This window comes from Myxocyprinus asiaticus, chromosome 11 (assembly GCF_019703515.2).
Source record: "Myxocyprinus asiaticus isolate MX2 ecotype Aquarium Trade chromosome 11, UBuf_Myxa_2, whole genome shotgun sequence".
Lineage (NCBI taxonomy): Eukaryota > Metazoa > Chordata > Actinopteri > Cypriniformes > Catostomidae > Myxocyprinus > Myxocyprinus asiaticus.
Window position 1 is genome coordinate 23942482 of NC_059354.1, and position 26646 is coordinate 23969127.

The 26646-nt window shown below is 37.1% G+C and overlaps 1 protein-coding gene across 7 annotated transcripts in view; it reads left to right on the forward strand.

Moving 5' to 3' along the window:
- Positions 1-26646, forward strand: part of LOC127447847 (transmembrane protein 163-like) — a 43515-nt gene that overhangs the window by 3803 nt on the left and 13066 nt on the right. For all 7 annotated transcript variants that reach the window (XR_007898422.1, XR_007898425.1, XR_007898423.1 and 4 more), the window contains exons 3-5: positions 21096-21139; positions 23576-23667; positions 26259-26355. Coding sequence is in view for 2 of the 7 variants with exons in the window: in XM_051709947.1 (XP_051565907.1) it covers positions 21096-21139; positions 23576-23667; positions 26259-26355 (233 nt within the window). In the remaining 5 variants the exon portion in view is untranslated. The remainder of the gene's footprint in view (positions 1-21095; positions 21140-23575; positions 23668-26258; positions 26356-26646) is intronic.

The window sequence follows — 26646 nt, forward strand, 5'->3', positions numbered from 1 at the left end:
ATTCAGCCTGATCTCATTATTATATGTAGCTATTTGTATGTTAATATTTGTAGCATTTAAATGTAATTTTTTTTGTATGTTTGGCTAGATGTTAAAATGTACAATATGGACTTTTTGAAAGCATCTAAAACATAAACATTTTTACATATTTACAGCTTTAGTATCGGAAAATATTTATGAATCTGTTACAAATATATTTTAATACACAAATCCATTACAAAAATATTCGAATAAATAATTTAATGTATATTTATTCTAAATAAATATATTTGCATATGTTTACATTGTTACAGATATTTAAGATCCCATAAAGGGATAGTTCACCCAAAAATGCCAAGTGTATTACTTTCTTACAAATGAAGATTCTTAGAAGAATATCTCTGCTCTGTTGGTCCTCACAATGCAAGTGAATGGGTACCAAAATTTTGAAGTGCCAAAACCACATAAATGCAGCATAAAAGTAATCCATATGACTCCAGTGCTAAAACCATGTCTTCAAAAGCGATATGATAAGTGTTGGAGAGATCAATATCGAAGTCCTTTTTTACTATCAATCTCCACTTTCACTTTCTTCTTCTTTTGTTTTTGGAGATTTGCTTTCTTCGTGCATATCGCCACCTAGTGTGCAGGGAGGAGAATTTATAGTGCAGTCATATAGAGCACGAAAAGAGTGTATTCTCTTCTCTGAGGACTATGTTAGTTTTGTAATATAAGCCTTTAATTATTCTATGCAGTCAAATTCATCTACATGTCAACACCCTACAAACACCCACGCTACACCTAAAAGCACACACATTACATTGTAAAACTACAATGACACATACTACACTCTCCTAAAACATACACTCACTTTCATTATGTCATCCGTGTCTATTTGTAATCTGTATTTAATAGTCTGCCTTTTAAGGGAGAACAGGAAGTTGGCAGTTGGCCCATACACAGCAGACAGTGAGTTTATCAAGAGTTGTCTTCAGTGATAAAGCATATGGTTGTTGGACATCTAACATAACAACAATACTTGCGGTGTTGTCAGAGGCACTGAACTATCTGCACATGCAGTATTGAAGTCAGTATTGACTGTGACTTTGTACCAGTTGTATTGACTTTGTACCAAACATTTTCTATAGCTTATCTATCCACAGGAAGGCTGATTGTCTCAAGCTCAAATAGCATGTTTGATATTTTCACTGTGTTTTGTCACACATAATGATGTGGCATGTGGCAGAAGTCACTACTGTCACTGTTCTACTGCTCAACCGTGACTGAATACTGCAGTGTCATACTTTGAGCACAATTTTTTTTTTCTTTACTAAACAGACATAAGATCTCCCGTGATGCCAGTGGTATTGGGCTTGTGACTGTCTTTGGATTTGCAGAAGAACACCCAGCTTTGTTTTCCCTATGTTTGTGGTTAGACCGGAATACTTCCAGTTTTCAGTTACTTCATGACAAGGGAAATCTGGGGAAATATGAGATACTAATACATTTTTTAGGTGTAGTTCACCCAAAAATTAAAATTCTGTCATCATTTACCTTTGTTCCAGACCTTTATGACTTTCTTTCGTGGAACACAAAAGGAGATGTTATTTGGCTGAATTACAGCCTTAGTCCCCATTCACATTTATTGTATCGAAAAATTATGCATTAAAAGTGAATGGTGACTGAGGCTAACATTCTTTTGTGTTTCACAAAAGAAAAAGAGTAATACAGGTTTGGAACAACATGAGGGTGAATGAATGATGACAGACCTTTTATTTTTGGGTGAACTATTCCTTTAAATCATAAAGAAATATTAAAAACAATGTTTTGACAGTGTGTCTAATTTGCCAACTCAGAGATTTATTGAGACTAGAGTTTCTGCAGGATTGTTCTACACATTTCCATTCAGTGTAAGTCAGAATATTCCCCATTAGACATTTCAACAAATATTACAGACCCATTACATTGCTTGAGCAGCACACATATTTCCTATTGAAACAGGAATAGGGGCGGGACATCTCAAAAGGGCCCTGTTATTAAATTAGCCAATTGCCTGTAGTCAAAGCCAAGAACATAATTTGCTACTTGCTATTGCTTGTCAGAATTGGTATTAGAGGGAGGGACATTCTTATTCTAGAGAGCATTTGATTGGACAAAATGAGTGAGTGCAAGAAGAGCCATCAATATTTTTGGTCCATTTTCCTGGAAGAGAAAGACAGTAAATGTTAAATTTGTCTATTTGTTTTTAATCAATGCTCAGGAGAACACTAATATGGATGGCTTCAGTGCTAACAAATATGGACTAAAATACTCAAAATTCCAATTTTGATTGCATGGGGTCTTTAAGGAACAGAGAACTTAAGAGAAATTTTCTCTGAAATCATGCTGAGCTACTTACTGTAAATCTACACTCTATTTAAAAATTCCTCCTTAAAGATGTTATTTGAGTGTTAGGCAAGATTCACAAATAATCCCATGTCTTATTAGTTCCACTCAATTAGTTTTTACAAGCATATCTTTTCAGCATCAGTAATGCTTCCTTCAGCAAAAGAGCGTCAAGTTTTATATTTGGTTTCATCAGTCACTGTCATGGAAAGCGGTTTGGTGCCTCTACTCAGCAGAGATTTTACAATAAGGCGCTGAAACACTACCGTTATTCCTGGCAGATATGTTTTTTATGTTGCTATAGCATCTTTCATTTAAATTGTATGTGTCGATCATGTTGGCAGGGAATTTTAGATTATATATTTTGTACAATTTCAAATAATTTGTTGCTACCCCAGAACTTCCAAATCTAAATGTTTATATATAATTTAAAATCTGTTAGGAATATTAAATTATTTTGTAGAAAGTCTCACATTTACTGTATCTTTAAGTTTTGTATAATTCTTCAACTTCTGTGAGAATGTGACAAACCATAAATGCACATATACTGTACTGGACTTTGTTTAAGATATGTTGTCTATGATCATTTCAATAGTCAACAATAACATTATTAGAATGTATTTATTTTTATCTTGCTACCTGCCTGATATGATATTTCTGTGGTAATAAGGAGCACTTCAATGTTCATGTTTGGAGTTTCTGCAAATTATTATTTGTTTTGTTCAATGTCACCTTTCTCATAATAGCTACATTTTTATCTGGCTGGCATTTTATCTGGAGACACAACACTAAATGCATTTTAAATCTATAACTAACTGAATAGACAGACAGGAAGGATGGGTAGATTTGTTATAACGGCATTTGGAATATGAAGGATGAGTTGTATGGACTACTTTTATGACACTTTTGGATGATTTAATAAGCTATGAAGTGAGTCACTATCAACTGCTATTGCATGGATGTGGCAGGGTGGAGGGCGGGATGTTGCACACCCGGCCCCTAATCAGGCTGATCAAGCCCGAGAGGGATAAAGGCGACCGGAGGCGGCAGAGAGAGAACTATGGGCAGCTGCCCGGCATGTGTTTGTGTTTGTCTTTTTGTTTAAGTTAATCATTAAACTATTATATATATTGTTAAGCCGGTTCTCGCCTCCTCGAGTAAATAATGACAGAATGTTTTGGTGAACAGTTCCTTTAAGCTCTTCAAATGTGGACCTGTGTTGCTTTATACTAAAAGAATACTGAAAGTGAGAGCAGATAATTATTCATTAATTCAATTCAAAAATCTTTATTGTCCATCCCCATGGGTGTACAATACAACAAACAAGACAAACATAAATAATATAAATAAATAAATAAATAAACCCACAACTGTTGTAGGAGACCTGTTAAATTACATTTATCTTAAGATCCTATTTAAAATTTCAGTTGCAGTAGGGATAAAAGTCTCCTTTATTTAGCCTTTTTCACTAGAGGTACCTTATATTGTATGCCGGATGGAAGTACCTGAAACGAATCATGAAAGGTGTGGAAAATGTCCAATGTAATAGCAGAAGCTTTCCTTTTGACTACCATAATGTAAAGATCAGAGAGTGGTATGTGTTGCTTTCCAATAATTTTACCAGCTAGCTTTATAATTCTTTACAGTTCTTTCTTGTTTTTGACAGTTAAATAGTTAAACCAAGATACAATGTTAAAAGTGAGTACAGATTCAATCAGTGATTTGTACACAACTCCTAAAATGTCCTTTTCAACATTAAAGCATCTCAATTTTCTCAATAAACTTATTTAATAAAATTAGTTTGTCAATTCAACCTTATAGTGAACTGATGAAATGTGTGATGCTGTATAACAGCAGCAGTCACAATGCTTTTTAACATTACCATTGTCTCTGTCATATTTAATTTCAATATCATTACGAATATTTCATGATACTAATTCCACATTATTTATGGCAACAATGGATCCAAATTTAGCATTGTTTATTTAAACTGACAACTGAGGCCCATTTTTCCAGAGATACGCAGCACGGTTCATTAAGGGTTATATGAAAATTGTATAGGCCTGTGTGATATATGATATCGCCCATTAGAGCAACTTCACTGAGAGGTTGTTAGGTGTTCTTTGAATGCTGTATCTTTACACTGGCACTGCCTTTATTAACCCCGTCCTGACATGCACCACTAAGCTATTAGTTTCACAGTGTAATGGATTATATCCTCTCACACTGTGCCATAAGACAGAGAAGATAAATTCACTGCAGCCTAACTTTATTCCCAGGTGTCTTTGCTGACAGAAACCTTATATCAAGTTCAACCAAGCTTTCGGTTGTCAAGAGAACATTTTTTTACACAGTTTATACATTGCAAGTGCCTTAACTAATACAATGTATGTTTTTAAATAGTATTCTCTTTGATACTTAGGTGGGCTTTTAACGGGGCGGGGTCATCTGCCAGGCTCGCAGTTGTTTCTATTGTACCATTTCGGCCTCCCTCACTCCCCGAGCCCCAGTGTGGCTACACACCCTGCACTGCCTTTAGTTACACCACTGCTGCCAGCCTGTGTGTTGCTCAGTGACATGCAATGGTTCATTCTGCTTTAACTTTGTTTGGAACTATTTCTGTTAGCAGAGCAAAAATAGACTACAAATAGACAAATAACTGGCAATAATGTGTGTAGATTGTAAATCATTCAAAAATTACTTCACATCAACATCTTGTTTAGAGTACTGTTGTATAAAAGCAAAATCACACTCACGGCCGAATCACAGCTGTGCTGATATACAGTACAACAGCGCTCTTTCTAGTGGGATATTGATTAAAAAGGATGTGATGCTATACATAAAGCAGCAAACTGTATACAGATTAAAAAGTGATTAAGAACAAGACATGAAGATATTTCAGCACTAATCTTGGTACCCTATAAAAAGCAATGGTGCTTTCAAGATGCATGAAAGCACACCATATTTAGCACCAGGACATTACAGTCTATTTCACCTAAATTCTTGTCCTGCTTATGTTAGAACATGTACATGAACAGCTGCTCCTCTGGTAACCTGTCGCCATGGAACAAGGCATGTGTAAATGCTCAGAGCAGCCAGGCAGATGTTCCTAAAACATGTCAGCACATCAGGTCAGCTTTCAGCCTGTGCCTCAGTCTAAAGGCAGTACTAATTTAGAGTGAAAAAAAGCATCAAAATATGATCATTAGCTTCAGCATGAGTGTATGTGAGAGTGCATTTAAGCCATTGAAATTCAGTAAAATAAATTTCAAGCCACAATATTTTAAGATTTATTTTTAAATATATTTCAATGTAATTTAATATTTAGTGATGAAATTACAGTTTCCACCATGGCACAGTCTAATAGGCTTTTGAGTAATATGAAGTCACTATATCAACAAAGTAGAAACTGAAGTTGTAGAAGTAGTAGTCTGAACAGAAATCTTTAGTGTAAAAGATTATATCAGAAAGATTTGCCATCCTCCATATCTGTTTCTCTCATGGCACTCTGCAAGTCTCTGTCCAAAAATGCTTAGGGGATTTTAGGGGTGGAATAAGAAAATGGGGAATGAGTCAGAGAAGTCTAACAGCATTTCAACAGTAGGAGAGAAAAAACGAATGATTACACTATGTAACACAATATTTGTTCCTGGGTAGTAAGTGTTATTTCCTAATTGCTTATGCCTCAAAAGTATAGAAAATGGCTATTATTCCCCACAAACTTTGCTTTTATGACCAGGACAGTGATATTTTGAAATGTACCTATTTCCAATTAGAAAACGGGCGAATTTGTGTCTTTCCGTTCACATAAAGTCAGAAAAAACAACATATGAATCCAAATTAACATATATTTTATGTGAACGAAAAGAACAAATTCTGTTTTCTCATTGGATATAGGTACATTTCAAAATATCACTCTCCTGGTCACAAAAGCAAAGTTTGTGGGGAATAATAGCCATTTTCTATACTTTTGAGGCATAAGCAATTAGGAAATAACACTGACTACCCAGGAACCAAAAAAAACCAAAAAAAAAAACAACAACAACAACAAAAAAAAACGTGTTACACAGTGTTATATTATATTTTATTCAGTATCTGGCAGTTTATTTGTCAGTTAGAAATGTCAAGGAGATAATTTGCTCATATTGCATTTTAGACACACTTCCATTTCAAGGGATAGTTTATACAAAAATAAAATTCTGTCATTATTTACTTACACTCATGTTGTTCCAAACACATATGACTTTCTTTCTTCCATGATCTACAAAAAAATATGTTAGGCAGATTGATAGTCACCATTCACTTACATTGTATAGCAAAAAGATGCAAAAAGATGCCAAAAAAAAAAAAAAAAAAAAAAAAACCTGAATGGTGACTGAGATTAACCTAGTCTGCCTACTTCATTTTTTACTTCATGGCAGAAATGGGGAGTAAATTATGACAGAATTGTCATTTTTGGGTGAAATATTCCTTTAAAATTTAAACATAAATATTTTACCAGCTTTCTTTCCTCCAGAAATAATCAACATATTTTTATTTAACAATTTACTGTGTGACATTGATTAATCTTTTCACTTCAGCAGAATTCATATAGTTAAGCAGTTAGCCAAAGAAGACCATTGGGGTGTTAATATGAGAGTGAGCATTGCCTGAGGGATCAGATGCTTCTGTGGGCTTGACAGTCCTGTCACATGTTTCACAGACACAGTATTAAATCTGAATGCCTTGAAACATCGAACAAACCATTAAACTGCCATAGAAATACTCTCATTCTGATACATACTGAAGCTATATCAGTATAAATGTGATAGCGTTCTGCAGCAGAAAGCAGGTCCAGTGCTTGTCCTGCTAGCAGGGCAACACCAGCCAAGCAAATGTGCTCGACCAGCCATGTTGGCTGGGCGTCTCCAGTCTCAAGGGGCCCCTGGAAGCCAAGCTCAGACGTGAGCTGCATGTGCTGTGAGCGTAACCTCAATAAATCAACCTAGATTACATAACGACTTAAAGACTATCCCTATGTTAGAAGAAATTGTCACATTGTTGTGAACACTAGGTATTAAGATGCATCTCTGGCAGAGGTGCAAAAACCATATATGCAAGGTATGCAACACATAGGGGCGCCATGTAAAGGGGGTGCAATCATTCCCCCCACTCAATGCTTATAAGGGACTACAGTAACCCCCACACCGCTCGACAGATACATGTGGCGCGAAACTACCCACTCGGAAATGGGTAGTTTCACCCCTGATCTTGGGTGATCATGTGTTCAGGTGAGACACATTGCTGTTTACACTTAAATGCATCTTCTGTGACCACTTGTGTTCGGATTATGAGGGCCACATCTCCATTTCATGACGGCATTCATCAATCGCTATATGTCAGTGAGTTACAGGGCGGTAACAAGGAATTATGGGCCCCCTTTCATATGAAAATATACAGTTTAAAATTTGTTGTGGGCCCCCCTTGACCTGTGGACCCCTAAAATCGTTACCACCTTTCACCCCATTTGCTATGGCCCTGGTTACTGCATGACATTTAAGTGCAACAAAGTCATAAAAAACACATTGTGCTGTTCTCCCAGATGTATCTGAAATTTAGTCTAAGCACAAACGCAACATTTCGAGCAGAATTATCCATTATTTTAGTGAAGTACCTGTATTAGATGAGCTTCAGATGTTCATGCTTCTCATCTGTGTTGATATCAGACACACTGAAGAAGATCCGTGAAGTTCTCGTGGTTGTGTATGTATCCGATTTTTTTAAACTTTCAGATCGGATGGTTATTTCCTTTTAAAGCCGCTTGTTACTAACTCCTGTCTTGTTTTGTATAATTGACCAGTAAGGGGTTGTGCTTCACTGCTGTTGTGGGATGCATTCAGGATGGATTAGCATTTATACCTCAAATGTGATGTGGTCACATTCGTTTTTCACTACCTCCGTATGTTGTTTTTGAGATCCAATCACAAAACGTTTTAGACCCTGTTTAGATCTGTGTTTAGCGCTCACCACATGTTTTCGGATTACCAAAAATGCATCTTAATACCAGGTCTAAACATGGTCATACTTCCTCTAGGGATTTTTACCATGAGATACTGTTGCTTAATTATTCTATGAATATCTGTTGTTTTCCAGATATCAAGTCGCTGTTAGTATTTCAACACTCAGAGGTAATAAGTAACTGATAAACTGGTTCACTACATTTAGTCTGTTTTTTTGTCCTCTTTCATGGCCATTCATTTCCTCATTTGTCTGCCTTCAGTGGGCAGAAGTCAAATCAGGCAGCCCTCATTTTGCTGAAAAAAGGTCTTAGCAGTACAAATGTTCCATTGAAAGCCATAATGGTGTAATTTACAGCTACTGTATGGATGTGCTGTAGGTGACAAGCAAAGTGACTTATTGCTTCTGGGTAAACCTGCTAATACTGTAAGCTGTTTGCAAATGCTGTATTCCTGTTCCCCTAGGATTAAATTAGTAATGGAATTGATTTGGCTTACTCATTGTAATACTGTGGAGGCTTCTGTGGTCAGTGAGTAGAACGACTGCAGACCATGAAATGCAATGGTTGGGTATTAATATTGTAGTTTCAGGTGAACCAGGGTTTTCGTAAATCAGTGATTAGTTCAAACACTGGTCAAGTACCACAAAGGTTTCAGCTCCTCCAGGTGGACTTTTAAACTTTTTTATTCATTCCAAGGAGGTCTATAATGTCTAAATAAAACCATCTTTTAGCATTCCTATTCATCTTATTGGCAGTTGCTTAGCTGGTGCATATCCCTCAGGAAGTATTTGGGATTTGAATTCTGCCATCTTTGCTTATGAACGCTCAATTCTGGACACTATTGTTTTCGTGCTAATCACCTGAACAATGAATGCCATGTGATTGGTCACTCTGGAGCCACAAAAAAATGACATCATGACAACTCTGATTTGCTGATAGCACCACAAGAATGCACACATTACCAAGCCCTTCAATGGTGACTGAACTGTGACATCACTTCCCTGATTTCACTGATAGGGTGTTGCGAGACAATCTGTGGTTGTGGTCCCATGTGAACCAGGAAGTAATTGCATTCACATAATTAATGGGGAGCATGATTCAGAGGTTGCATTTTTGCTCTTTGGTTTGGTTGGTTTATGGTTGGGGTTTGGGTTTGGGGCTATGGTTGATAAAATATCCCATTGACTGTATTACATCATTTACAACTAAAAATACAACTTGCTTTTGGCACCACTCTATGGTAACTTCACCTGGAAACTAGAGCTTATATGAGCCCATTTGTTAAAGGGATAGTTAACCCAAAAATGAAAATTCTCTCATCATGTACTCACCCTCATGCCATCCCAGGTGTGTAATACTTATTTTCTTATGCAGAACACAAATTATGATTTTTAGAAGAATATTTCAATTTTCTTTTGGTCTATACAATGCAAGTGAATGGGTGCCAAAATGTTGACACTCCAAAAAGCACATAAAGGCATCATAAAAGTAATCCATACGACTCCAGTGTTTTAATCCATATATTCAGAAGTGATATGATAGGTGTGGGTGAGAAACAGATGTAGCGAATTACATCAAATAACTAATTTAGATCTTTGCCTGCATTCGACCATCAATATATGTAGGAATTTTGGTAGTATAAATGTACACGGGATTGGTTAAAATGCCCACGTACCCCCATCATTATATGTAAGGAAATTTAGTATATGTGAACTAGGAATTAAATTAAACTGTCCTTATCCTACATTATTATGTAAGGAAATGTATAATGAATTAGTCGCATTCGACAACAATTATAAATTCGATAAATAACAAATAACTAGATTATTTGTCTGAATAAAATTCTCCACCATTAAAATCGTAATATAACATCTCATTGTATCCGCTCACAATTTCTATTGTAAGGAATTAGCTTTAATAAGGGAATTATGATTAATTCACTTATTGAAGTAATATTATTCTCATGGCTTATTGAAAACAATATTACACATATTTAGGTATAGCTTTGAAGCAAAAAAAATTTAAAAACAGGGATGAGATTATTTTTAAAAATATACCACAGTCAAATTATCTTTAAATTCAGACAAACTTTATTGCTATTCTAAACATAAAACTAATCTAACACATACAACATGAAACAGGTTGGTGAGTAGTGACAGAATGTGAAATAAATGTTCAATACATAGAGTCTGTTGACAATGCCTTTAGAACCATCTATCCTTCTTTGAGTCTACATAGATTTGCAATCGGATTACCCAAAGTATTTAACTAATACACCAGCACTTTGAGCAAAATTCTGGAGATGTACTTGTGTGTCGTTGTATTTCCTTGTGTTGCTTGGTTCTTTGGCGTTTGAAGAAAGTTTGTTTCGTTGATGTCTTGGACTCTGTTATGATCGCTGATAGTTTTTTGTCTGGATGAAGCGAGGCCTTCTGCAAGGAGGACTAGCGACTCCCGTTGGGTGTCTGAACCGTAGAGCAGAGAGTGAGAGGCTTCCTCGGGACTCCGGGTCCCGAGTTTTCCTGAACTCTACATGGCACGGAGGATCTGGAGCTGAAGAGCTGCAGTGAAAAGCAAGAGACGAGTAGAGAAGAAGCAGCGAAGAAAGTACGAGAGCGTGTTCTTCCTGTTTAGGAACTTTTGAACTGAAATTGGCCCCAAAGGCATCCTGAGCCAATAAGAAGTGGCTTTTCAGAGTCACATGGTCGACTGGTCTGTCCTCTTCACAGCTGATTTACAATTCTTTGTGTGGTAGATTCCCGCTCAAAATAGTGAATGTTTAATCATGAACTTTTATATCTTGAAAACGTTGCAAGAGACATGACATTCATTGTCATCAACATTCTCTATGTAAACAAGCAAGCATTTACATACTAACTGTGACATACTTTCATGGTTATTACACGTGTAAGTAACAAAACATGAAAATCCCTGATTACCAATCATACTGGTTAATTCATTGGTTTTACAACATGGATAAACATTATATGTTATGAGAAACCTGATTGTCAGGGTATATTATCAGGTTAGTTATCATTCTTAGTAGAATGAGATGAATAATACAAGATTAACGATTATACTTATTGATTTGTTAGTTAGAAGTGATTACAAATCACTACACATATTTTAAAAGGTACATCAGGCTATAATCATTAATTTGTCAGTTATGAAAGTAATCCATGGCACCTAAATTGCTGAAGGAGACCGTCTCCACCATTCCTGCTTAATCTCAAACTAGGGTTTGTAATGACAGCGCTAACCCATATGGACAACCCTTCTTTGTTCCACAAACTTAAACCCTCTGTAAGACCAAATGGCCAAGTAAGACCTTGTGACCTTAAATGCATAAATCCGCGGCCATATCAGGAAACGGAGACTCGTGAAGTAATCCATGAACGTTGTACCTTCACTGAGTTAACCCTCTTAAATGTACAGAATGCATTTAAACCTACAATGTACACCACACCTAGCCTTGCTAGATAATTCTGAAAATTACTTTGACCTGTGATTACTTTTGTTGGGCCTCATGTATTCAGATAGAAGACAAAGGCAGGCCTAACAGTCATAAAAAACATTCCTCAAGCCCCCTCCTTCTAAGTCGTAAATTTTACTTATAAAAATCGCGTCAAAATCAAACAAAGGGAGTCCAAAACAGACTACAGATTCATGAAGCCTTGCCCTCTAAAGGATCGAGCTCTCAACTCCTATTGGATGAGGCACACCACAGAACGTCCCTCAAACATGACATCATCAGGACTTCAAATAATTCTGAAATGCTTCCAAAGTTGCTTCCAGCGACTTAGTTCACCGAATACGGACGTAGCTTTTTGCTGCTCTCCGGTGCAACCTCGTGGCTTAAGGAAGTAATGTCCGACTTGAAACTGTAGCCATACAATCTCCATCTCGCTGGACGAGTTGAGATTACTCTGTTCAACCGAACACTCTAACGGATCCGAAGGAGACCGCCGAGCAATTCGCATCTCCATCCGTTGGCCTACAGAAGTGAAGAGATTAAAGATTTCTCTTCCATCTTCAATCAAGTCGACATTTCTGAGTTCTCCGCCAGCCCGCCGAGAATCAACAGCCGTACCGCCCACCGACAGCGCGAGGAAACGGCTCCCGTCATCACCCGAGCCTCAAGGAACCGGGTCAAAGTTAAATGACGGAGGAAAACACATTCTACCTGTGTCCTCATGCGATTCAAGTAAGAGGTTACGTCTGGGCAGAGATAGAATATTATAGTGTGTTATTCTTGTGTTTCAAGGATTTTGCTTGTACAGTTTACGGACCGCCATGTCCGCTAATTATTAATACTCAGGGTATTAATTATCATGAATTTGTTTTGCTGTATTGTGGTCCAACCAAATTGGACTGTTGTGCATTTTCGCCATCGCGGGTGAGACAGCAACTGAGTTCATCCATTAAAGAGTCAAATAACAAGGGACTTTTAAGAGCCCCGCTCGTAAAACCGCGTCTCTGAGTGATGAACACGGCTGCTTTATCTCCAGCTATCGCGAAATCAGCTTTTGGGCTGTCACTTAATCTCTCTCTCTCTCTCTCTCTCTCTCTCTCTCTCTCTCTCTCTCTCACTAACCACACTGACACACACACACACACCGTCACACACACACCTTATGTGTTATAGGATTATTTTTATTTCCATATCTAATCATATCACTGTTTAGTTTGTAGTTGTAAGTCGGACGTTTATTGACTGCATTGTATTAATTATTAATTGATATTACTGCATAAATAAACTTTGTTTATATTACAAAGAGAAGTGTTTTGGTTTGTTTTGCATACGCCTGTGTCATGCTGACGGGATGTCAGTGCTCGGATTCAAACCTTCATTCATTGTTTTTTTTCCTGAAAATCGATATTCTTTGGATGTCGATTTTCCTAAGAAAACAATCTAATATTGAGACTGTTTTAATATTCGGTTATTAGTCCCTGATTTCAGGGTGGTGCCCCGTCAATGTTAATCTTTATTAATATTCTATTGATTTTTGATAATTGATAATTATCTTTGATTGAATTTGAATGATCAATAAGCTAGTGTTAATTGTAATTAATGTTTCATCGATGTTAACAATTAACGATTATCTTTGATAATTGTTGATTTTAAAGGATTAAAAAAAAGCTAACATTGATTCTCATCAATGTTCTATTGATTTTTGTAATTAATAATTATCTTTGATAATTATTAATTATTGCTAATAACCAAACTTGCTCCTAAACGTAGCACACTACATTTACTGGAGTCCCATATGAGGTTTTAATGAGTTAGATCCAATTAATTAATTTAAATATTGATTAATAACTACAGAAATAATTACCAATTATTTCTGATAGTAACACTGATCTAAACAACCAGTAAAGCCCTACACTTTCATAACTGACAAATTTATGATTATAGCCTGATGTACCTTTTAAAATATGTGTAGTGATTTGTAATCACTTCTAACTAACAAATCAATAAGTATAATCGTTAATCTTGTATTATTCATCTCATTCTACTAAGAATGATAACTAACCTGATAATATACCCTGACAATCAGGTTTCTCATAACGTGTAATGTTTTATCCATGTTGTAAAACCAATGAATTAACCAGTATGATTGGTAATCAGGGATTTTCATGTTTTGTTACTTACACGTGTAATACCCATGAAAGTATGTCACAATTAGTATGTAAATGCTTGCTTGTTTACATAGAGAATGTTGATGACAATGAATGTCATGTCTCTTGCAACGTTTTCAAGATATAAAAGTTCATGATTAAACATTCACTATTTTGAGCGGGAATCTACCACACAAAGGATAAATCAGCTGTGAAGAGGACAGACCAGTCGACCATGTGACTCTGAAAAGTCACTTCTGATTGGCTCAGGACGCCTTTGGGGTGCGGCCAATTTCAGTTCAAAAGTTCCTAAACAGGAAGAACACGCTCTCTTACTTCTTCGCTGCTTCTTCTCTACTCGTCTCTTGCTTTTCAATGCAGCTCTTCAGCTCCAGATCCTCCGTGCCATGTAGAGTTCAGGAAAACTTGGGACCCGGAGTCCCGAGGAAGCCTCTCACTCTCTGTTCTACGGTTCAGACACCCAACGGGAGTCACGAGTCCTCCTTGCAGAAGGCCTCGCTTCGTCCAGACAACAAACTATCAGCGATCATATCAGAGTCCAAGACATCGACAAAACGAACTTTCTTCAAACGCCAAAGAACCAAGCAACACAAGGAAATACAACGACACACAAGTACATCTCCAGAATTTTGCTCAAAGTGCTGGTGTATTAGTTAAATACTTTGGGTAATCCGATTGCAAATCTATGTAGACTCAAAGAAGGATAGATGGTTCTTAAGGCATTGTCAACAGACTCTATGTATTGAACATTTATTTCACATTCTGTCACTACTCACCAACCTGTTTCATGTTGTATGTGTTAGATTAGTTTTATGTTTAGAATAGCAATAAAGTTTGTCTGAATTTAAAGATAATTTGACTGTAGTATATTTTGATAAATAATCTCATCCCTGTTTTTAAAAGATTTTGCTTCAAAGCTATACCTAAATATGTGTAATATTGTTTTCAATAAACCATGAGAATAATATTACTCCAATAAGTGAATTAACCATAATTCCCTTATTAAAGCTAATTCCTGACAGTAGAAATTGTGAGCGGATACAACAAGATGTTGTATTACATTTTTAATTGTGGAGAATTTTATCCAGACAAATAATCTAGTTATTTGTCATTTATCTAATTTATAATGGTTGTCGAACGCAACTAATTCCATTATACATTTCCTTATATAATAATGTAGAATAAGAACAGTTTAAATTAATTCCTAGCTCACACATACAGTTTCCCTACATATATTGGTGATCGAATGTGTGCAAAGATCTAAATTAGTTATTTGATGAATTTCGCTACATATAATGGTGGAGGTACGTGGGCACTTTAACCCATCCCGTGTACATTTATACTACCAAATTCGCTACACAGATCAATATTTAAGTAATTTTTTCCTAGATATTCTTCCTCCTACCCAGTATAAGTGATCTGTTTCCCACCCACACCTATAATATAGCTTCTGAAGATATTGATTTAACCACTGGAGTCTTATGGATTACTTATATGCTGACTTGTGTGATTTTTGGAGCTTCAAAATTTTGCCACCCATTCACTTCATTGTATGGATCTACAGAGCTGAGATATTCTTCTAAAAATCTTCATTTGTGTTCAACAGAAGAAAAAAAGTCATACACAACTGGGATGGCACATGATTGAGCAAATGATGAGAGAATTTTCATTTTTGGGTGAACTATTCCTTTAAAAACACTACCAGCTCCGGCCACTGGGGGCAGTAGTTACAATTTCAGGAAGCACAGACCCACAGAGCAGCTGGCATCAGCTCTCAGATCTACCCCATCTGATGTTAATGTTTCTTATGAGGCCTAAATCTCCACAATTTTTAAACATTTTCCAAATTTGATGACAGGGGAGGTTAGCCCAACACGATCACACGGGAAGTCTGCATGCTGTTTCCGAAAGTTCTGGAACTCTAGGATTAGCGACAGTATGCCAACTCACCGACATGGGGTATTTCCAACCAGATATTTTTGCATCAGTTTCAGTGTTTTTACTTTTCCAAGTAGCTCTACTAGCAGCGTGTTGCATCAGCAGGGTGAGAGACCTAGGTTCGTATCCATGTTGAAACCAGGAGGTAATCGTTTTTGCATAATCAATGATGAGCGTGATTTGGAGGTTGCACTTTCCCCCCTAACATTTCATTTTACTCCACTAATGGTAAGGTTTAGGTTTGGGTTGGGGGGTAGAGTCCATAAAATATGCATTCCTCTTCAGTGTATTACATCCTGTACAGCTAAAAAGAACTTGCTTCACAACTAGCTTTTAGCAGCCTATCCTGGACATAAACGGAGATCACCCGTGCGTACACGCCCTACAACATTTCCTGCTTTGGCTACTGGGGGCAGCATTTTCATTTTCGTTCAACATATACCAATTTTTTTCTAAAGAAAAGTTGACCTACTCTTTCTGATTTCACTGTGAGATCAGGCTGGTTAGCCGCACTGGGGCTGAGAGTGCAGTAAACTCTACTCTGCATTTGGTAAATGTCCCTGCGCTGTTGGACGTAAATTATTGAAGACAACATATTGCAGCAGAGCAGAGGAAGAGCATTGTTGTGATAGCTACTGTCCCTTAGCGTGGCTACTTTGTGAAGAGTTTGCGTTCAGTTGCATTGTAAATCAGCCTACAGTCTTTCAAAATATAACTTTCTGTGGTACTTTTAAAATTGATTGCAAATAGATTGCACAAGAACAAGTAAGACAGTGGGTGACAAATGAATCAGTCCGTTCTAAATATATTTCCACATTCAGAAAATGGATGGCAGATTATTTCCTTTCTTCTCAAAGCAAAGAATTAGCTGCACTGCACAATCTTCAGTCATTATAAAAAGGAATCATGATATTACCCATCATGACATGTCAAGTCAATCACAAACTGAAATAAAAAGAAAAGCTTTGACATGTATATTTGATGGTGACATTTCAAAGCAAAACAATTCCACTCTCTCTGTGAAATCAAATAATTAGAAAGCAGGTAGGACAAAAATCCACTTTCTATTTCACTGATGTCCCTACCCTCCATTGAAATTCACAGCACACACAGTCTTATAAGAGAACGACATCCCCAGTCAGCTCAGTTCTTTCAAGACGGGGATTAGTATGATGAAAATCAGGAGTGGTGGCCATTATCAGCCCCAAGCACTGAGAGAGGGGTTCTCCCACCATTGCTCATTCATTACAAAGAGACTTTCAGTGCAAAGATGAATTTAAAATGTGAGTGTTAAAATGCTATTTTAACCTGATAATTGTTCTTGTCCCTGATTAGATGTAAAATGCAGAAAGAATGACAGATGTTTTCTAATTAAGCTTAGTCATATTCACTAAATACAGCAAGCCTGACCATACACCTGAGACAGGGAGCAATTGAAAGTGAGATAGAGGTAAACTGAGAACCAGAATAGATGTGCCTGCCATCTTACTCTCTCTCTTCCTCTCCTGCTTTAGTTGCCTTGTGTCTTGTTAGCAAACACCCAGGTGTGAGTCTCATCTCATTTAGCTTTGACAGAAACAGAGCTGTGTGTGTTTTTAAAGAATATTTGTCTCTGTTGCAGTGTTGAGTCCTAACTTTAAGTTTGCAGTAGTTTCTCTGAGACAAAGCTGCTATTTATCTGCGCCAACCTCCAATCTCCACTGGAGCCTTTATGAGAGACAGCAGAGAATGACAATTCCTTTTGTGTTTTACATATTAATACTTCATTTGGAACTAATATGGGAGACTAGAGACATTTACACTTTTTTTTGACCTACTTCTTCAGGCATGTTTCCTATACTGTAACTACTCTGACATAAAGCTGTATTCTTTGATCTACAGATCCATGCCTATGGTGTGCAGAGATTTTTATTGAAAGTGTTTTATATACTGTACATATAGACCAATATGCATTCTGGGAAGAGTATTTGGAAAAAAAAGGCAAAAAAAGTTTTTATGCAATTTATTTTGCAGATACCTGTACTTTTTACATTTTATCAGCAAATAATTACACACGTTTAGGGCTTTTAGGATTATTTAGCATGTTTGCACTTAGCAGGTATTCTGTTAATTAATATTACACTGAAAATATTTTAGCCTAAAATATGTGCTTAATGTGGTAACATCTAAATTAACTGGGTTTTATTCAAGGTAAAAATATATTGTTTAACATGTCTGAAATAACCAATAGCAATAGAGAGATAGTTCACCCAGAAATGAAAATTCTCTCATTATTAACTCACCCTCATGCCATCCCAGATGTGTATGACTTTCTTTCATCTGCTGAACTCAAATTAAGATTTTTAGAAGAATTTCTCGGCTCTTTTGGTCCATACAGTGTAAGTGAATGGGTGCCAAAAATTTTAAGCTCCAAAAATCACATAAATCAGCATAAAAGTAATCCATACGACTCCAGTGGTTAAATCAATGTCTTCAGAAACGATATGATAGGTGTGGGTGAGAAACAGATCAATATTTAAATCCTTTTTTACTATAAATTCTCCTCCCTGCTCAGTCAATCTCCACTTTAACTTTCACTTTCATATTCTTCTTCTTGTGTTTTTGGTGATTCAAATTCTTCATGCATTTCACCCCCTAATGGGCAGGGAGAATTTCTAGTAAAAAATTACTTAAATATGAATCTGTTTCTCTCCCACACCTATCATATCACTTCTGGAGATATGGATTAAAACACTGGAATCATATGGATTACATTTTTGCTGCGTTTATGTGCTATTTGGAGCGTCAAAATTTTGGCACCCATTCACTTGCATTGTGAGGACCTACAGAGCTGAAATATTTTACAAAAAATCTTCAAGAAAGTCATACACATTTGGGATGGAATGAGTAAATTAGAGAATTTTCATTTTTGGGTGAACTATCACTTTAAGGTAACAACTGCAACGTACTGCCTTCGTCAGTCCAACTTTTTGCTGGAAAACAAGAAAAAAATAAATAAAATAAATCCCTACATTTGTTTCCATTCCATATAGATCCAGAACAGGTTTTTTGTTTTGGTCAAATTGGTTCAAGACTAAGAGGCAGAGGGAGGAGAGCAGTGGAAGATATCATGTGGTGTCTAGCCCCTCTGTTGCTATGACACATGGTGTTAGAGTCTGTCTTTAAAATTAGAGATCAATAGAACAATGAGAGGTTCTCGACCCAAGAGGGGGGCAGCAAATAGAGCTTCACAAATTTAAGCTCACGGCTGGTAAAGTGGAGAGCCTAACATCTCCACATTCAGAGAGCTTTGTCAAAAGATTTCTGTCAGAGCCTTTTTCAATTCACATTATACTGTTAGTTCTGGACCACTTATCTAATTGAGTAATGATATTTAATATACAGTTCAGTAATAGCACTGGAGCACTTTACTGTTTGTATCACTCTGCTTGTCTGTGTTAGTGGCATTTCAGATAGGCTTACAGTCTGTGCATTGTTGTCATCACCAATTGATCCTGCTTTAGCTGCGTTGGGAACGATTTTTGGTTGCAAAGCAAAATAACATGTAAGTTACTCTATATATTTTTGTATGTTTTATTTATTTATCCCCTTTTCTCCCCAATTTGGAATGCCCAATTCTCACTACTTAGTAGGTCCTCGTGGTGGCATGGTTACTCACCTAGTCTGAGTTGCCTCCACTTCTGAGACCGTCAATCCATTCATCTTATCATGTGGCTCATTGTGCATGACACCAAGGAGACTCCCAGCACGTGGAGGCTGATGCTACTCTCCGCGATCCATGCACAACTTACCACGCGCCCTATTGAGAGCAAGAACCACTAATTGCGACCAGGAGGAGGTTACCCCATGTGACTCTACCCTCCCTAGCAAACAGGCCAATTTGGTTGCTTAGGAGACCTGGCTGGAGTCACTCAGCACACCCTGGATTCGAACTCGCGACTCCAGGGGTGGTAGTCAGTGTCAACACTCGCTGAGCTACCCAGGCCCCCCCCTAAGTTACTCTATATTAACTTAATAAAGAGTAGTACTGAATTTTAGACAAAATGTAGTCATTCTTCCAGGTGAACACATAGGATCCTATAGGTTTCAGCTCAGAGCTGAACATTGAAGTGATTTTCTCTACACTGTAAAAACCATATTCAGTCATATTAAATATTTTTTTACTTGAATATTTTTTTTTTTTATGTCACAATTTTTGAGTGTATCAGAAGAAAGTCATACACATCTCCCCTGTCATCAAATTTGGGAAATGTTTAAAAATTGTGGAGATTTAGGAACATGAACTTGAACATGAACATCAGATGGGGTAGATCTGAGAGCTGATGCCAGCTGCTCTGTGGGTCTGTGCTTCCTGAAATTTTAACTACTGCCCCCAGTAGCTGAAGCTGGTAGTGTTTTTTTAAAGGAATAGTTCACCCAAAAATTAAAATTCTCTCATCATTTGCTCATCCTTATGCCATCCCAGATGTGTATGACTTTCTTTCTTCTGTTGAACACAACAATAACAATTCCTTTCTAATCTTTCCAGAAGCATTGTCTGATGCCCTCTGCTGACCATCGCTGAATTGGCCTGTCAAAAAGGCTCAATTTTATGTTTTTCCGCTGTTCAATTTCTCTTCAATTCAGTTTATAAAAGGAATGTGATTTTGAACCTGGATGTATAGAGAATTTCAGAATTTTGAGAAAAAGGAATGTGGTCTTAAAAGCACATTTAAGATTTCTGTATAATAATGAGATTTTTTAGTGGAAGAAAAACAATTAGAGATATGCATTTTCTGCATAACTCATGATAAAAACATTTTGTGACTCATTTATTTCCCTAAAAAGTACTGTGCTGTTACCATTATACAATGGTAGTATCATGGTAATACAGATGGTACTTTGATACAATATCGCACTGAATGATTATATTCGTATACCTTGTTATTTGCATGGTACTTCAGAGAATACCATGGTATTGTCAATGTCAAAAAACATGACAATATCAAATTTAAATGTTTTGTAGCCAAAAACTAGTTCATACTAATAATAATAAAAAAAGAAACAGAGCAAACAACCTAAAATCCAACAGAAGGTACATTAGTCAATGCTATAAAGTGCTATATTAATATAGCTACATTTTCTCTCTTCCTATTCTTGTTTTGCTCTCCTTTAGCTGTATCCTTCATGAGACACAGTGCATCAGCATTTGGATTTGCTGTAAGTAATCTTTATTGTTATCGATATATTTGTCATGAAATCTCATGAAATTAATTCATTTGGGTAAATCTGTGGCATGTGGGATCCTTTTAGAGGTACATAAAAGGGTCATGTTTTTTTTTCTTCCTTGAGATTCACTTATAATGTTAGTAAACTTTTTTGCACAAAAAACAGTCATATTATAAACTCAGGAAAAAAAGAAACATCCCTTTTTCAGGACACTGTATGTTAAATATAATTTTGTAAAAATCCAAATAACTTTGCAGATCTTTATTGTAAAGGGTTTAAACAATGTTTTCCATGCTTGTTCAATGAAATATAAACAATTAATGAACATGCACCTGTGGAATGGTCGTTAAGACACTATCAGCTTACAGACGGTGGGCAATTAAGGTCACAGTTATAAAAACTTTGGACACAAAAGAGACCTTTCTACTGACTCTGAAAAACACCAAAAGAAAGATGCCCAGGGTCCCTGCTAATCTGCGTGAATGTGCATTAAGCATGCTGCATGGAGGCATGAGGACTACAGATGTGGCCAGGGCAATAAATTGCAATGTCCGTACTGTGAGACGCCTAAGACAGCGCTACAGGGAGACAGGAAGAACAGCTGATTATCCTCGCAGTGGCAGACCACGTGTAACAAAACCTGCACAGGATCGGTACATACGAATATCACACCTGTGATGGTGACGGTGATGGTCGGACTCGCGTTTATCATCGAAGGAATGAGCGTTACACCGAGGCCAGTACTCTGGAGAGGGATCGATGTGGAGGTGGAGAGTCTGTCATGGTCTGGGGCGGTGTGTCACAGCATCATCGGACTGAGCTTGTTGTCACTGCGGGCAATCTCAATGCTGTGCATTACAGGGAGGACATCCTCCTTCCTCATGTGGTACCCTTCCTGCAGGCTCATCCTGACATGTCCCTCCAGCATGACAATGCCACCAGCCATACTGCTCGTTCTGTGTGTGATTTCCTGCAAGACAGGAATATCAGTGTTCTGCCATGGCCAGCGAAGAGCCCGGATCTCAATCCCATTGAGCACATCTGGGACCTATTGGATTGGAAGGTGAGGGCTAGGGCCATTCCCCCCAGAAATGTCTGGGAACTTGCAAATGCCTTGGTGGAAGAGTGGGGTAACTTCTCACAGTAAGAACTGGCAAATCTGGTGCAGTCCATGAGGAGGAGATGCACTGCAGTACTTAATGCAGCTGGTGGCCACACCAGATACTGACTGTTACTTTTGATTTTGACCCCCCCTTTGTTCAGGGACACATTATTCCATTTCTGTTAGTCACATGTCTGTGAAACTTGTTCAGTTTATGTCTTAGTGTTCATACAAATATTTACGCATGTTAAGTTTGCTGAAAATAAAAGCAGTTGAAAGTGAGAGGACGTTTCTTTTTTTGCTGAGTTTATTATTACATTACCTTTTTCTATCCTGTCTTTGGCCCTCCCTCTGAAACATTCAGTTTTCTGTGCACTTCACCTTCAAGACATGTCCACTGTTATGATTGGCAAACATCATTGAAAAGCAAACACCTTTTATTTTGCTATAAAAATGGCTGAATATACAATTCCTTACATATCAAATAAACACAGGCAGATAAAACATTAGAATTACACTTGTTACTCACCGGCATCACTGCTGTGTCCAAAATTGTTGCCACTGTTACATACTTTGATACAAGTTTCTTTGCAAAACCTGAATCTTTGGTTCTCAGAAGAATTAATTTCATCCATGAATCCAAAAATCCAAACATTTGAATGAGAAGTTCGTTTGATCTAGCCACTCATTCCTAGTGGTGGGATTCTTTAGAAGGCAATGAAGAGATCAGTTCTTTCACAACCAAGAACACAACAACGTCTGGGGATATACAAATATTGTAACTTTATACTTTTCAAAAGCAAACTAAAGTTACAGTAGTACCACTTTCAGTGTTGCACTATCCCAGCCAGTCTCTCAGTCAACTCACCGGCCATGATGATTATGTCCATGTTGTGGAGGCGGGACAATGCAAATGACACTACACTGTGATGTCACAATAGCCGATTTCAAAACTATTCATTTTTGCAGATTGGAAACAATAAATGCTCTTTTTGGACTGGAGAGGAAGCTTTTAGTTCTGAAACTCACAGTATGTTTTTATAGTACAATGACCTCTTGATCAAAATATCAAGGAAAATTTGATTCCTCATGTAATGACCCCTTTTATGAAACTGCAGAATTCTTTCTTTCGGCAAAGATGTAGGAAGTGTGTATTTTGCTATATATTTATTTAACAGTTTATTGGCGATGTTTAGTTATTTAAAGCAAATCTTGGAATGTTTCTTTAGACTAATGTATCATTGGACTACTACAGGACTATCATTGGATGATGTGATGTTTATCATCTCTTTAGCACTAAGGAATGAATCCTTGTTGTTTTTCAGTTTGATGCAACGTTAGATGTTCTTTCCTCCATTATTGTGCTATGGCGCTATAGCAACGCTGCAGCAGTTCACTCTGCCCATAGAGAATACATGTGAGTAAACAAAAGACAATCTATCTGTGATATGTAGGGCATTGCATGGTGCAGAAAGCCTGCATCAAATGATTAATGCAAAATGCTTCCTCAACAACCATTTTTCAAAAAATACTAAAAACATTTCATTGTCAAGTCTGTTCATAGAAACAATACAAATTTGCAAAAAAATAATTATTTAATTATTAATAATTACGTAATGAATGCACCACGAATAGCACCACTAATTCCATTATAGACTGATGTTAAAGATATTTATTTATAAAGGGTCAATGAATATTTTAATTTTTTCTGGTCAGTGCAAAACCTGGTCTGTGGAAATTAGTCAAAAGCTACTTGACATTGTGATTAAACATCTTGAAATCAAAGTAATATCGCCGAAATTCTGCCAGACATTCAATAAAGCATTTTAAAGGCTGAACATGGTTGTTTAATTTATCAAGTCTATTGAGTGATCACACATCTCTTGTTTCTGGTTTTCACCTTGACTGTCTCAATTCGGGTGGCTTTACATTGATAAAGGCTTCTGCTGCTGGATTCATCCTCAGTCTGTGGGGGCTTGTGAATCTCATTTCACGGGTTGATGTTTCAGAGAGGAAGATTTATAGGGCAACACTGAAGAAAAAGTGCATGTCTCTGTAGGTGCACCCATGGACAGGATATCTGAATATACTGTAGTATTGTGGGCAGTTTCAGAGTGGTTCAGGTTTCTGTAGCTTTACTATAAAAGCCATTTATTTGCCTATTTAGCATACTATTTGCCAATGGGGTAAAAATAAATAAAATATTTCAGATTTATTCTCTGAAATTATCTTGCACAATTTTGCTTCTCACATAAACGTATATTGTTTAACAGATGTACAGTATACAGGTGCATCTCAATAAATTAGAATGTCGTGGAAAAGTTCATTTATTTCAGTAATTCAACTCAAATTGTGAAACTCGTGTATTAAATAAATTCAATGCACACAGACTGAAGTAGTTTAAGTCTTTGGTTCTTTTAATTGTGATGATTTTGGCTCACATTTAACAAAAACCCACCAATTCACTATCTCAACAAATTAGAATATGGTGACATGCCAATCAGCTAATCAACTCAAAACACCTGCAAAGGTTTCCTGAGCCTTCAAAATGGTCTCTCAGTTTGGTTCACTAGGCTACACAATCATGGGGAAGACTGCTGATCTGACAGTTGTCCAGAAGACAATCATTGACACCCTTCACAAGGAGGGTAAGCCACAAACATTCATTGCCAAAGAAGCTGGCTGTTCACAGAGTGCTGTATCCAAGCATGTTAACAGAAAGTTGAGTGGAAGGAAAAAGTGTGGAAGAAAAAGATGCTCAACCAACCGAGAGAACTGCAGCCTTATGAGGATTGTCAAGCAAAATCGATTCAAGAATTTGGGTGAACTTCACAAGGAATGGACTGAGGCTGGGGTCAAGGCATCAAGAGCCACCACACACAGACGTGTCAAGGAATTTGGCTACAGTTGTCGTATTCCTCTTGTTAAGCCACTCCTGAACCACAGACAACATCAGAGGCGTCTTACCTTGGCTAAGGAGAAGAAGAACTGGACTGTTGCCCAGTGTTCCAAAGTCCTCTTTTCAGATGAGAGCAAGTTTTGTATTTCATTTGGAAACCAAGGTCCTAGAGTCTGGAGGAAGGTTGGAGAAGCTCATAGCCCAAGTTGCTTGAAGTCCAGTGTTAAGTTTCCACAGTCTGTGATGATTTGGGGTGCAGTGTCATCTGCTGGTGTTGGTCCATTGTGTTTTTTGAAAACCAAAGTCACTGCACCCGTTTACCAAGAAATTTTGGAGCACTTCATGCTTCCTTCTGCTGACCAGCTTTTAAAGATGCTGATTTCATTTTCCAGCAGGATTTGGCATCTGCCCACACTGCCAAAAGCACCAAAAGTTGGTTAAATGACCATGGTGTTGGTGTGATTGACTGGCCAGCAAACTCACCAGACCTGAACCCCATAAAGAATTTATGGGGTATTGTCAAGAGGAAAATGAGAAACAAGAGACCAAAAAATGCAGATGAGCTGAAGGCCACTGTCAAAGAAACCTGGGCTTCCATACCACCTCAGCAATGCCACAAACTAATCACCTCCATGCCACGCCAAATTGAGGCAGTAATTAAAGCAAAAGGAGCCCCTACCAAGTATTGAGTACATATACAGTCAATGAACATACTTTCCAGAAGGCCAACAGTTCACTAAAAATGTTTTTTTTATTGGTCTTATGATGTATTCTAATTTTTTGAGATAGTGAATTGGTGGGTTTTTGTTAAATGTGAGCCAAAATCATCACAATTAAAAGAACCAAAGACTTAAACTACTTCAGTCTGTGTGCATTGAATTTATTTAATACATGGGTTTCACAATTTGAGTTGAATTACTGAAATAAATGAACTTTTCCATGACATTCTAATTTATTGAGATGCACCTGTATTTAGAAAACAATACAAAAACACTGACTTTTTTTTTTTAGTGTGGTAAAATTCATGACTGTCATTATATATTACAGTAAAACTCATGCATTTAATTGAATGTATGTTATAGTTTTCTGCTTTTTTTTTCCATCCTCAGAGCCTGTGTGATCCTGGGAGTAATTTTTATCTTGTCCTCTATGTGTATTTTGGGAAAGGCCATCCATGACCTGGCCACCAAACTTCTTCCTGAAGTGGTAAGTTCATAGTAAACATGGCAAGTATTAGTATTAAGTATTACTTACTTTTCCTCCAGTGAATATAATGATGCAGGTGACAGACAGAAAATGATTTAGACTGCTACAGTACACTACAGTCACTGTATTTCAGGGCAGATGTGGATTTTACAGTCTCAGGTAACAGCAACATGTTTAGTCATTTTCCATTAATAAATGAAAGACTGGCTCCATTCCAATATATATTTATAACTCTTTTTGTGATTAGTCAGAGAAAGTCTGAATTTAGCTGAGTGTTTTCACTCTGTATTT